This window comes from Tenrec ecaudatus, chromosome 5 (assembly GCF_050624435.1).
Source record: "Tenrec ecaudatus isolate mTenEca1 chromosome 5, mTenEca1.hap1, whole genome shotgun sequence".
Classification (NCBI taxonomy): Eukaryota; Metazoa; Chordata; class Mammalia; order Afrosoricida; family Tenrecidae; genus Tenrec; species Tenrec ecaudatus.
Genome location: NC_134534.1, coordinates 151,620,500 through 151,634,082, shown reverse-complemented (window position 1 = coordinate 151,634,082; position 13,583 = coordinate 151,620,500). Strand labels below are relative to the sequence as shown.

General features: G+C 56.5%; 1 protein-coding gene across 1 annotated transcript in view; it reads right to left on the bottom strand.

The window, feature by feature from the left end:
* Positions 1–13,583, bottom strand: part of NUP210 (nucleoporin 210) — an 88,007-nt gene that overhangs the window by 34,056 nt on the left and 40,368 nt on the right. Inside the window, exons 14-20 of the mRNA XM_075550895.1 lie at positions 12,797–12,942; positions 7,208–7,429; positions 6,595–6,768; positions 2,314–2,506; positions 1,683–1,789; positions 509–613; positions 320–421 (exon numbers count right to left, since the gene is read on the bottom strand). Of these exons, the coding sequence (XP_075407010.1) occupies positions 320–421; positions 509–613; positions 1,683–1,789; positions 2,314–2,506; positions 6,595–6,768; positions 7,208–7,429; positions 12,797–12,942 (1,049 nt within the window). The remainder of the gene's footprint in view (positions 1–319; positions 422–508; positions 614–1,682; positions 1,790–2,313; positions 2,507–6,594; positions 6,769–7,207; positions 7,430–12,796; positions 12,943–13,583) is intronic.

Below are 13,583 nucleotides of genomic sequence, written 5' to 3'. Positions count from 1 at the left end.
TATGTAGAAGTACATACATGCATACATATGAAAAATTGGAATGAAAAGATCATGGAATTCTCCTGTGAACTCAACCTCTAAAGCCCCGTCATATGTGTGCACATAGGTGTACAGCGTATGTTTACACACTGATGCAGGCACACACATACACCCTTATGCATCCATGTGACTGTGTGCTGAGCATAGCCCATTAACTCCCCACCAGAGACCCCACCCCTTGCTAATCTCATGTTACCAGGTGCCTGCATTTGAAGTGATCCACGCATTTACCCCGCAGGCGCCCGCTGTGGGAGGAATGAGAACGCGAGCCTGTCCTCACCGTGGCAATGCCCTTGGCCTCCTGGTAGGTCACCTTGACAATGTCGGCGATGCTGGTGTTAAGGAAGAAGTAGCCAGAGCCTTCGCAGATGTGGAGCTCCACCTGGCAGGAGACAGATGCAGGATGGGCTCGGGCCTGTGGCCGGTCTCACATGGCTGTCTGGACAGGTGAGGCAGGAGAGGGGGCTACCTGCACTCCGGGGTGGTTGTAGATGGTCACCTCCTCAGGACTGACTCTTACATCTTCCACCAGCATCAGCTCGATGGAGGCTGACACGGGCACGAGGGGATCGTACTACAAAGGCAAGGGCGAGGCCATCAGTCCCACGCGGTCCCGGCCAGCGCTGGGCTGCCCTGCAGGACCCCCTGGGGAGAGCAGTCTCCTGTCCTGACATCAGGCCAGGCCACTGTTATTTCTGGACATAACCCCAATAAAGCCATCCTATTTCTGGGCCCAGCTAAAGGCCTACTTGTGATGGAAGGAGCCCCTGCGTCCTCCCAAGGCTGCAGGAGCAGCAGCAGCCTCCCCCATCCACACTCATCAGAAGTGGGGGTGACTTCTGGGACTCCTAAGATGACACCCCATCTCATCCTGGGAGGCCCGGGGGGGTGTTGGGGTGGAGAGTGACTCCCACAGGCCCTGGGCTGTGGTTAATTTTTGGTGTCCTCCAGGCAAGGCTGTGGGGCCCAGTGGTTTGGGCAGACACTGTTGTTGTTGCTGGTGGGGGAGGGACACCGGGTGTGCGCAGGCGGCTCTGAGCCACGAGGGCAGGAAGCACAAGGGACTCGGAGGCCTGAGGCAGAACAGCTCCTCGGTCCCAGGCCTCCAAGGATGCTTCTGTGAAGGGCCAGGGTTTGAGCTGGAGCTAAAGCCGACCTGGTAGGCTCAGTGGAGTAAGGCCACAGGAGGGGATTCGGGGTGCAGCGACAGCATGTGAGAAAGGTTGGTCATGGGACACAGGGCCACTCAGGTGGGGCCTGTGAGGGGGGGTGTGGGAGAAAGATGTGGGTGGGCAAGCCTGGCCTGAGAACCAGCATGCTTTCACCCTTAAGGTCCTGAGGGACCCCAGGGCTGGTGGACCTAAGCTGAGAAGTGCAGATTTGGTTTGCTCACCCCTGTAGTCTAAAGAGTGGACAGCTCACTGGGAGGAGCCTGGGAGGAGACCCAGAATTCAGGGGAGCCCATACCTCATTCCCACCAGAGCTCCCTCCAGGGAGGGTTGGAGGCTGTTACCCTGGAAGGAGGCTTAGGACAGGGCTCTTCAGCCCAGAGCAGGATTTGTGCAGAAGTGGCGTTACACCCCCCACTCCGCCCCCCCCCCCACACACACAGCCCTGCCCCACAAGCGGGGCCCATGAGATACCGGTTGCTGCACTCTGGCTGCACTGAGGTGTGACTGCTGGTAGCCTGTGACGGTGGCAGAGATGGCCGCATTGCCCGAAGCTTCGTGCACCAAGATGGTCTGCAGACCTGAGGGTGGGTGGAGAAGCTGGGGCTTAGTTTGCACCCCGCTGCTGCCTCTGAGGCAGCCCGTCCCAGCTCCTGGCGTGGAGTTTCAGAGTCTGCTTAGATGGCCTGTGCCAAGAGAGTTCACAGACCCCAAGCAAACCTCCATGAAACCCCTCAGGCGAGGAGCGTAGGGGGCTGTAACCCCACTCCACTCTGGAGGTGGCATGGCTGAGAGGAGCCCAGAGGTTTGTGCCAGGCAGACCCTCTCTAGAGTCTGAGATTGGGAACTTGCCTGGTAGGGGCCCCAGACCTCTGCTTCCCCCCCACCCCACCCAACAGGAATTCCTCACACCATTTCTGTGCTAGATTCAATGAGAGCAGTGTGCTTGTGGGGGCTCCCGGCATTTAGTACTGGGTAAAGGGCATATCCAATTGTAAGCCACTCTCCATCTGCCTGGTGGACCCCAGCCCCGCTCACACAGCATCGTTCTGGGGGGTCTCACTGCTCTCCTTTTCCTCCCCCCTGGGCCTCCCCCCAAGCTCACCATGCAGCTTCTTCTGGCCACTCCCGTCGTCCTGGGACACCAGCGTCATGGGCTGGGCGACCCCAATGCTGGCCAGTGTTGGCCTGGTGGACTCCCACTGGATGCTCAGAGAGCTGAAGTTGTCGAATCTTCGGCCCTGCTGGTCGTAGGCGGCCAGGTTGAGCAGGGGGTTGCGGTGGTTGGAGACTGGGACCTGCAGGAAGGTAAGCATCAGGTAGCCACAGCTGTGGCCAGTCCCGAGCAGGCCTACTCTCTCTCTTGAAACAACGGCTTATTGTGTTTGGGTTGTTGGAGCTTAGGATACAGAGCAGTTTAGGTTCTGTAGCCAATCGCTTCGGCACAAGTTGCTCAGCCGCATTGGCCACAAACTTCACGGTGCGTAAACAGGCCCAGTCTTTCCATCTGGTTGTTTCTACTAATTTGGTTTCTGTGCCCCTGGTCCTGCCCCACCCCACACCGTGTCAAGATTGATGTCGCATGAACTGTTAACCCTTTTGGTCTCGGGTAGTAATGTTTTCAAGGAGTGCAGCCATCACGGGTGACATTCTTTATCTTGGGCGTCAGTCTGGTACTTGGCTAAAAGGTGAGCTAGGGAGCAGCGCTGAGTCACGGGTCACAAAGGAGGTCAAGGAGACGGGGTCAGCGAGTCCTGTGGGCCCGCACACACCCGGCTCTGCTTTTGTTTTCAGCAACACTGCGGCTCTAGGTCACATTTTGGTCCCGCCCTACCAGCACACCTATCGTGGCCCTATCAGCTGGATGTCTGCCCGTGGCCATGCGGTGTACCTCGATCCCAGCCAGCTCTTTCGGTGGGTCTGGGGAAGGTACAGGAATGAACTACGCACACTGCCCGGCCACCAATGTCCTCCACGACCCTGTCCAACCTGGCCTCGCCACCCCAGAGGACTTCTAGCCATGTCTAGAGATGCCTTTGGAAGGCCATGCCAGTGTGTGGGGATGCTACAGGCAGGGATCCTGCAACACTGCACTGACAGGGTCCCCATCTTACCACCCGGGCCCGTTGCTCTCTCCCCAGTTCACCTCCCCCACTGTCTGAGAGCTGAACTCCCAGCACCAAGTCTGGGGAAGGCTATGACTCACAGTGGAATCCCTAAATCCAGTTCGGGTCTCCACAGGGATGTGGCCTCCACTGGTACCCAGATACCTGTTTGAGCCCGCTTTCTTTTAGGTCTGGGGAGGGTGGGGCTGCTGGGTTATATGGTGGCTCTGATGAGTCACTTGTTGGGGGCAGCACTGTTTTCCATTTCTCACCATACCTTTAAGCCTGGGCTGGAAAACCAGACAAGTCAGTGCACGAGCCGGTGGCCCCTGCCTGCTTGCCGTCGGTGACCTTTGGGGCAGCACAGTGTGACTCTTGGGGGCGCGGGGCTAAGCCCTCAACTGCTAACCCCAAGGCCTGAGATTCAAACGTCCCTGCTTCTCTGTGGGCAGAAGCCGTGGCCATCTGTGTCCCTGAAGACCACGGCCCCGGGGACTCTGTGGAGCGGTCCTGCACGCTCCTGGGGCGTGACTGCAAATCTGAACAGACTCAGTGGCAGCCGGTGTGGTGTTTGGTTATGTCTGCCTGCACTGAGAGCTGCTGCCTGGCTGTGGGGCCCAGCTTTGTGTGAGTGAGTGGGCCATAGATCTTGCCAGGGCGTCACAGGCCTCGGACACAGAATTGCCTGTGATCCATCACGGGTCGAGGTCAGGAGCCGTGAACTGCTCTGCCCCGGCCCTGGGGATTGATGGTCTCGTTAGAGGACCTTGGAACAGATGCCTCTACAATCCATCCTGGGCACCGTGTCAATTTCATGTTCCCTCTCTCCACCGCCAGCGGCCAGCCCAGCAGTGTTTGCAGCATGAATTATTGGTGAGGCAAGACAGCAGAGTAATAGGACATGATCAGGGTTCTGTGGCGAAACAGGGTCACACTCCAGCGGGGCTCCGGCCTGAGAGCAGGCTGGCCACGCTCAGCTCTCTGCCATTGCGCGCCATGGGGTCCAGAGAGCGGTTAGTTTTGGCTTCGATGGAGTTACCCCCCGCACTGCACTGAGGAAGTCTCACAGTGCTAGGGGGCTCTGAGCCTTCGAATCAGTGGAGCAAACTGCGAACATCTCTGAGCCTCAGTTTCCCCATATGTAAAGTGGGATACGGTTGCCTCAAAAGGCCACTGGGAGGAGTACGCTTGTCAGCAAGCTTGTTCACGGTGGAAGGGCAGAGACAGAGAATGCTGGTTTTCCACTGGATCTACGAGATGCCCCTTGTGGTCCCTGCCCCTTAGAAACTCTGAAAATCTTGCCCTTATTGGATGAGAAATGGGCAGGAGCATCGTCCTGGTGGAGAGGGACACTGGCATTTTTGCAAATGCATTGGTTAGCTTTCTCAAAATCCTCTCCTAATAAACATGGGATGTTACTGTTCTCAGGCTCTCCGTTAAACCAACCAGCAAACTGCCTCCAGCAACTGTGAAACCCGCATCCGTGACCTCTGCTCTCGACTGGACCATTCCCGCCCGGTGGTAGCCATTGGGTTGCGTGTGCAGTCTTCAAGATCATTCTGGTTGGTTAATAAGCCACGTCTATCTCCTACTACAAGCAAACGCTTCTGGGTCTTGATCCTACCGGTTAAACATTCCACTGGAAGCTCTGCCCTTGTCTGCAGCTCACCTGGGCACACTTGGGTGCCTATCGAAAAGTAAAGTTTGCTCAACTTTAATGTTTCAGTCAGCATGGCGTAAGCTGGACCGAATGAGATGCCTATGGTGTTGGCTGCTGTTCCTGATGTGAACTGTTGGTCCTCTCTCAGGAGGGCAGGAACCAGATAAATTTTCCTTTTTCCCTTTGCCAACTGATGTGGATGGTCTGCTGCTTCCGGCTTCCTCTTCACCATCTCCTCCCCCTCTTACAACGAGCGATCCCCTTATAAAGTGCTGACTCCATGGGGGGGGCACTGTCCCATAAGCTTTTGGTGAAGCATCAATAATTACCCCATTCGCCCACCCGAGCTTTATTCTAAATGTGATGCTTGTTCTCGCCGCAAACCATTCCTCCCAGGCCTCCAGCACAGGCAGCGGGCCAGGTGGGGGCTGCCTGGGAGAAGAAAGGCAGTTGGGATTTCCTGCATCAGCCTCAGTCTGCAGTTCTGTGAAGTGGGTGCGTGCAGTAGCCTTTGCCGTGGACATAGTCACAGCGAGGGTACAACAAGGCCCTGAGTTTCTGGAAGCTTCTGGGGTATAAACGGGTCTCAATTCTTGCGGAGGTAGTAGAACCCCCAGAGGCCCCCATGTGGCCCAAGGGCCCTTTGCACCTGGGCCACCTGCACCTCAGCTCTCCCTGGCTGGCAGCTCCTTACCCCGTGAGCTCATGCTTACCCATCTCCTCCTCAGAAAGGCCCTTTCCTAACTAGCCAGGGACCTCTTCCGATCATCTACCACACTCCATCATTTCCTTCCCAATTCTGGCACGGCCTTTGCTTCGGTGTGCACTTCCCGACCTTCTCCTCAGCTCCAGGAGACAGACTCCTCCCCAACTGATGACTGCCGCACTCTCCGAAGCGCCTACAACTGTGCCTGGGGCAGGACAAGCGCTCCATAAATGTCAATGAATGAATGAATGAATGAATGAATGGATGCGAAGCTGCTGCCTCAGGGAAGGTGCCTGATAGGAAGGCCCGGGTGAAGACGCCCTCAAGTTTAGTACCCTGGCCTGTGGGGTGCTGAATGCCTAAGGGATTTTAGGGATAAACTGGCGAGAAGTACAGAGACACCCAGGGATTTCACTTCATATCCCTGTTGCTAACATGGCCATAGATGACTCCCCACTCCCCCCTCCCTCCCCACTGCTCACTTCTGAAACACAGCCCCATCTGCACCCACACCATGGAGAATGCTGCACTGGCCACGTCTCACACAATGCCGACCCCACCAGCATCGCTGAGTTACAGAGGAAACAACGAGGTCTTGACGGGCTGCCAGTGCCAAGCGCAGGGAGCAACGAATGACAGTCTCACCTGGCACTGACTGCCATGACCAGCTGTGATGTGTGGAACCACTTCTCTGAGTCCTGGATCCGCCCCTGCGCCACACCCCATCCCAAAGTATGACCTAAGTCAATCACCCACAGTGCATTGGTGCATTGGGCTGAGCAGATTAGGTACAGGTGGCCTCTGCCCCTAGCTATTGCTGTGCATCTGGACAGTTGGGTCCTCTTCCCAACCAACTAGTGACCTGTCACACACACACCCCCACCACCACCCCCGCATGGACCTGCCCGCACTCACCACCTGCTTGTTCTGCTGCAGCAGCGGGCAGGACAGGTCCAGCTGCGGGCTGGCGTAGACAGGCATGAGGGTGAGCCGAGATGGGGGAGCACAGATGAACTTCACCACTGCAGGTTCCACCGCGGGGAAGGGGTTGGTGACGCTGGGCTTGTTCCCCACCGAGAGGGCGATGATCTGGGCAGAGCAAACGGTGCAGCCAGGAGCCCACGTGAGTCCCTGCCCCCACCCGGGGGGCTGAGCCGGGTCACCCCAGCTCCCCCTCACACTCCCGTTCCCTTTTCCGTAAGAAGGGGTACCGATGAAAGAGACAGAGGACAGAGGCTTGTGTTGGCTTTCAGAACCGGGAGCCTTGTTTTATGGGAAGGACCAGAGGGAGCACTTCCAGTGACCCTTTCTGTGGGCCCACCAGAGGTCCCCGCCCTCCCTGGCCTTCCACTTGACCGAACCGTACTTTGCCCGTTTGTGGCATGGTTGCCATCAGATCGGCTCTCTCTTAGGGCTGCTTTGGAGATGAACTAAAATCTTGCTGTGAGGCACGGCAAGACACTCAGGCAATAGGCTTGCCACCTCCCCCTCTCTGGACAATCCGGGTGCGCGGTGCCTGGCCTCTCACCTGCTCGCCCAAGGCCTGGCAGGTCACAAGGATCCAGTGTTGCTGGTAATTCCGGGAGGCCGGGGGCCCAAGGAGAGCCAACAGGATGCTGTCTGTGTTCTCAGAGGTGACGTTCCGGAAGAACTTAGATGGCTCAAGGACCCAGGGTCTGGGACCTCCCTCAAACAGCATCTCCTTGGAGGAGCCCAGGGTTACCAAGGCAACGGAGGAGGGATCCACAGGCTGTCGGGGAGAAAAGGCAGAGAGCTGGGTATTCTTCCGGCAGTGGATGGGGCAGGAATGCGGTCTAGGCTACAAGGCACAGACCTCATGGAAACCATCTACATGCCTGGGGTTTGAAAGCACCAGGGGGCCTTTCCTTCATGTTTCCAAGCCCTGAGCATGTTCAGGGCCTTTGGCTACCTCCTCCTGGAACTCTGACCACCCCCTCATGACAGTCACAGCTGAGCCTCTGCTCAGATACCACCCACTCCAAGAGGCCTTCTCGTCCAAAGCTGAACCTCCCCCACATCCATCTCCTGCTCCCGTCTATGTTACGAACTGCCATCAGTTCCCTGTCCCCACAACTTCAAGAAAGCTGTTCTTGCTAGCTGTGTGACCTGAATGTGGCTAACCTCTGTCAGACTCTGTCTTGCCGTCTGTAAAATGCATACCGTACCTCCTGCCCCATGGAGTTCCAGGGAGCAGATAGGAAAGCCCCGAATGGCCCTCTGGCACATGCTCACTCAGTGACCCCTGCTGTCATCAGCCCTGTTGTCTCCATTTGACACATGGAGACGGGATTCCCTGCCAGGGCAGCAGGGGTTGGGGCTGGGTTTATTCCGATTAGAACTTGCATGCTCTCCCCCAGGTCTTATTGCTGCTGCCAGTGAAGCCACACTGTGGACAAAGTGAACCAGCCGTTCGTGTGCCTTGCTCCCGATTGTCCACATGACCAGCCGGGGGGAGGTGGTGATTGTCCTGTAACTGACATCTAGAAAGTGACGGGTTCTCTCCACCATGCGCCATCCCACCCCTGCTCAGGCATAAAACTGTCACCACGCACCATGCCCGGGCAGCAGGTGCACCGTCAGCACTGCCGAATACGGATGTCGTAAATCACACGAGCTCTGTGGAGTGTTTTAAAGCACACACCCTCAGAGAGGGAGACGCCAGAGGAGGGTACCGTGCACCTCTCTGAGCTTCCGTTGTCCGGTCTGTAGAACAAGAGGGCGGGTGGATCGCGGAGGGCCCTTGGTGCCGGCAGTCTGTGCTTCTGGGAAAACGTAATCTGTTGTGCTTTTCACCCGCTTGTTCACACTCAGTCTCAGGGGAAGACACAGACTCCGAGGGGGCGGGGAGGTGGTGGCCAAGGCGTGCCCACACCTGGTTCGCACCGAGCCTCCAGCACCCATGTGCATGGTCCGGACTGACCACCAGAGGCAAGGAGCCCAGTAGCGTACCCCGGACCCAAGCACATCGGGCTTCCCCACAGTAAGCTTCAGAGAGACAAAGGCTAAGGAGTAACTGGTGTGTGTGTGGGGGGAGCTGGCTGACTTTGGAGAAGTTGGGTAACTAATATACCTGAGTCCAGGTGACAGTGAAATCCTCATGGGTCAGAGGGGGCCAAGGGAGGTCAGTTCCCACAAGACTTGGTGCTTAGCTTTCTTCTCAGGACACGTGGAGGTCCGTAATACTGGACTTGAAGGGGGCACCCACCTGAGTTCCTGCTGGTCACGGGGCTCTTACAAGGGGGCTGCTGCTGTCAATCCATGACCTTGACCCCCTGCCCCTTGTTCCAGGAGAATATCCAACCCCTAAGGCAGTATTCAGAACCCCACGAACAATCTGATCTGAGGGCCCCTCCAGACGCACCCCTCATCTCAACACACCAGTCCCATGTCTGTTTCCACCAATGACGTTCCGTGACTCCATGCCTGTGTTCCAGCCATCTCGCCTCCCTGCTTCCTGCCTCCCTGAGTACCCGCCATGACCGCCATTATATGAAATGACCTGAGTGTCTGCTGTCCCATAAACTGGTGACTGGCCCCTAAGAGACAGAGTGGGGTTTCTCCCCAGACACGGGCTCCTCATCAGGGCACCAAGTGCCTGGTGGCTGTCGACAGTGAACTGTGAGGGTGCACATGACTCCCATCCAGTGGATTCTGGCTCCTAGAGGACAGGGTGAACCCGCCAACTTGGGGTCTCCAAAGCTGTACTCTCTGGGGGAGCAGAAAGCCTCACCTTTCTTCCTCGGAGCGGCTGGCAGGTCTGAGTGACAGGCAATGCCGTGAGCCATCGAAGGTGTCACCCGGGACGCCTCGGCCCCTTCCTCTAGAGCAGCGGTTCTCAACCTGTGGGTTGCGACCCCTTTGGGGGGGGTCAAACAACCCTTTCACAGGGGTCACCTGATTCATAGTGGTAGCAAAGTGAGAGGGAAAAATAATTTGATGGTTGGGGGTCAGCACCACATGAGGAACTGTATGAAAGGGTCGCGGCATGAGGGAGGTGGAGACCCACTGCTTTAGAAAGAACCTCCCTTGGAGTCGTCTAAACATTTCCCGGCCTCTCTTGCAGCCAGGTGTGGCTAACAGCCTAAGGTCTTGACAGTGAGATGCAGGTGGAAATGGTTCTTCTGAATGGTCCACACTGGGGTCTGATCGTTCTTGGGGTCTTGGACGTCAGCTTTGGAGTTGGCTAAGCTCCTGGAGCAGAACGCAACGAGGGAAGGTCAAGAAATGAACTCACGGAGAGGTGGCCCACTGGGCACTTGCCAGCATTCGGAATGAAGCCATTCTGAACCACGAAGCAGCCCTGCACGTGGCAACAGGACTGCATCAAAGACAGCGGCTGGGTCCCTGACTGCTCTCACGCTAGCCCTGCGCTGTCCGCCTCGGGTCCTCCTGTGACGGGGAACTGAACTGCCGACGCCGGTGTCGGTTTGTTGTGTGGCGGGCGGACGTCGCACCAGGCCTAAGTCAACCGACTGTGAGCGCTTCTGTTCTTTTCGCTCCCTCCATGGTTCCGCTTGTGAATGACTGATTTTCCCCGGCTGGTTCCCTTAAGCAGAGGGAATGCAGTCGCTCTTGAAGTCATTGCAAGACAAAGACAGCAACTACATGTAAAGTCAAGTACGGGACTCGTCAAGACTAGGGGAAGACAGCCATGATCTCAGCACGGGGTGCGACTGGTTAACCATCTTATACCAGAATCGGCGAGTGTGTGTTGAAGAGCTGGGTGGACTCAAGGTTACTCTTGGGAGGCCCAGGGAAGACCGTCAGGGGTGCATTGGGACAGGAGGAGGTGTGGAGAAGAGACCCGGATCTCGTCCTGGTGACGGACGTACTAGGTAGGCCTGCGTTTCCCTCACTGGCCCCCTCGCTTACCCAGGAGCAGACAGCCCTTGACTGGTGTCAGCTCCTTGCCCAAAGCACTCTGTCTCCCTGTCTCTTGTATAAAACAGTGAGAAAACACCACATCTCATCTCCGTGCATAAGCAAGCGAAACCGTCTCTCTCCTTTCTAAAGGCACGACTTGAAATATTTTTGACTTTTGCTTCAGCACTAAGCAGCGGACCTGGATTCTGCAATGCATGCTGCTTGCAAACAAATGAGAGCTTAGCTGATATCAGGACAGGGGAGGAGAGGAGGCCAAGGCCCCATACTCATCGTTCTTGGATCACTCGTTCCATCAGCAATGCACCTTGATGGGGACATGCCCACCTTCTCGTTGCTCTTACATTGCTGACTGCTAAGTGAGCTCAGTCATTGGCCTTCCGTTGTCTGGACAAACGCCCCATAGGGGTCACCTGGGGTGGTCTTTGGAGAAACTCCACCCAGGCTCCTTTGTGCTGACCCCCTTCATGGAAAGTGGGGGCAGCCTGCTCCAAGGATAATGACTGTCAACCTAGGAAACTCTGCTCCCTTGATCTCAGCTCCAACCTGTTCAGGGAGGGGATCCCAGCCCTCTCCATCCCCTTCTCACACCGGAATTTCACCTCGGCCACGGCAGATCACACAAAATACGACACTCCGGTGGCCTGTGTACTCTTTCTAGTCCACAGCTAGACTGTCCGTTTGCTCAGTTAAGGTTTCTGCACCATTGCATCTCTCGGGCCTCGGATGAGATGCTGGTTGAATAAACGTCTGAAGGTGTAGGAGGAGGGCTGAGCCTTCTGCGGCTGGTAGACGTCTACAAGTGCCGCTACGCATCTGCCGCGCCTCCATGCGCCTAAGCAACCCTGGACAAGTCCTCACTCACCCACCAAGAGACACACAGACCTTGACTGGGGTCTGCAGTTTCAGCCCTGTGCTCCGGGCTCCAGGTTCCGAGGTGAAGATGCTAATGTCACCTCCAACAGTAGGAATGACGGGGGGGAAATGCAGTGGCCCAAAAAGGGGGTGAGAGCTGTCCTGGAGGTGACCTTGTTGCCATGGAAATACAAGGATGACGTGAGTCAACACAGGGCCAAGCAGTACATCGCACCTCCATCTGCCTTTCTGCTTAGTGGCCCCCGCACACTGGGGGGTGAGAGCTTTTTCTGCCTGTTTTCATCGCTAGCCTTTGCTCGGTCCTCACTCACCATGGTGCCAAGCCCCTCACATACATCTGCTGTCTACTCTGAGGTGGGTGCAGTGTCGGCCCCACTCTACTGACGAGGGCACTGAGGCCCAGAGAGGGCCTTAGCCAGACCCACACAGTTAGTGAGTGCCAGCCAGTCAGGGGGCAGCATCTCACCGATGAAACATACAACTTTCTTCCAGTTCTTTAATGCTTCTTCCCCCACCCCATCATGACCCCAATTCTACCTGAACAAATCTAGCTAGACCAGAGCATGTACACAGGTACAGATAAGAGCTGGAAACACAGGGAATCCAGGACAGATAATGCCCTCAGGACCAATATTTAAAGTAGCCATACCAGGAGGGTAAGGGGAAGGTGGTGGGACAAAGGGGGAAACCAATCACAATGATCCTCCCCAGGGGGGTGGACAACAAAAAAGTGGGTGAAGGGATATGTCAGCTAGTGTAAGACATGAAAAAGTAATAATTTATAAATTATCAAGGGTTCATGAGGGAGGGAGGGAGGGAGAGTGAGTGGGGAGGGGTAAAAAAGAGAAGCTGATACCAAATGAGAGCTGATACTCAAGTAGAAAGAATGGTGATAGCAACGAATGCACAAATGTGCTTGACACAATGGACGGATGCATGGATCGTGATAAGGATTGTATGAGCCCCCGATAAAATGATTTTTAAAATTTAAAAAGTCTAGCAGTCTGTTGTGGAAGCTCAGGGCCGGGTGCTCTGAGCCAGGACCCCACCCCACCCCCCCGCCTCAGAGGCCGACAAGAACTCAAGCCAGGGCGTGATTTCCTGGTGTCATGCAAAGGCAGAATCCGGGGGGGGGGCATCACCCCAAGACACTGTCCCCACGAGCCCCAAGAGGAGCTGCCAAAACCCGGCGAAGTGAGGTGCTCTCCCTTCCCAGGTGAACTCCTGACGTGGGGCCAAAAGCCACACCCTGGAGCTGACCTGGAGTTGCTCCCAAAGCGATTTCCAGCGGCTGGTTTTCTCTCGGAGAAGCAGGGCGGGCAGAGGGTGGAGAGCTCACCTTGAGGGGCAGGTAGGCAGCAATCGTGATCTTGGCACTCAGGTGGATATGGCTGTGCTTGTAGCTCACGAGGAGGGTGGTGTAGCCCTGGGCCTCCGCTCGCACCTGGACGCCGCTGCAGTGCTCAGCCCCTGGCGGGAGCCTCCCTGCAAGCAGGAGGAGACAAGCAAATGGCCACCACGCCTCTCCTCTACGGACACCGGACCGAAGAGCCCCTCTCCTTACCGGACGCCATCCGCATTATAGCTTAACTTTACTTTTTACAAATTTTAGCAGAATAAACACACCCAAGGTATATAACCCCCACAAACAGAACACATCCGTGTACCTCGTTCAAGAACGGACTGAGACGAGTTCCCCCAAAACTCTGTGGACCTTTCCAGGCACCACCCTACACGCAGGACCATGCCAGCCTCGCCTTCTTATTGTTTCTGAGCTCCAATACATGCACCCATCGAGCGTAAACTCTGACACCTGGCCTCGTCGACGGGACACCGTGGGAGTCCTCCTTCTGCACAGATCTCTGTACAGACGCAGATTCCGTCGCCCAGCTGTGCAAGAATAGATCGAACCACATGACCGCTGGTGGCCACCCCTCGCCGGCCAGTTTGTCGTACGAGGGCGACTTGCACGCCACTGTGGTTGCTGGTATTTCACATGTCAGCAGGGTCATCCAGGGAGAAGAGGTTTCAGCAGCGCTTCCAGACTAAGGGCACATGAGGAAGATTTGCTAGAGAGCAGAGATGTCCCTGTGAGGACTAGAGGTACTGGGCCCAAGCCGGGATGG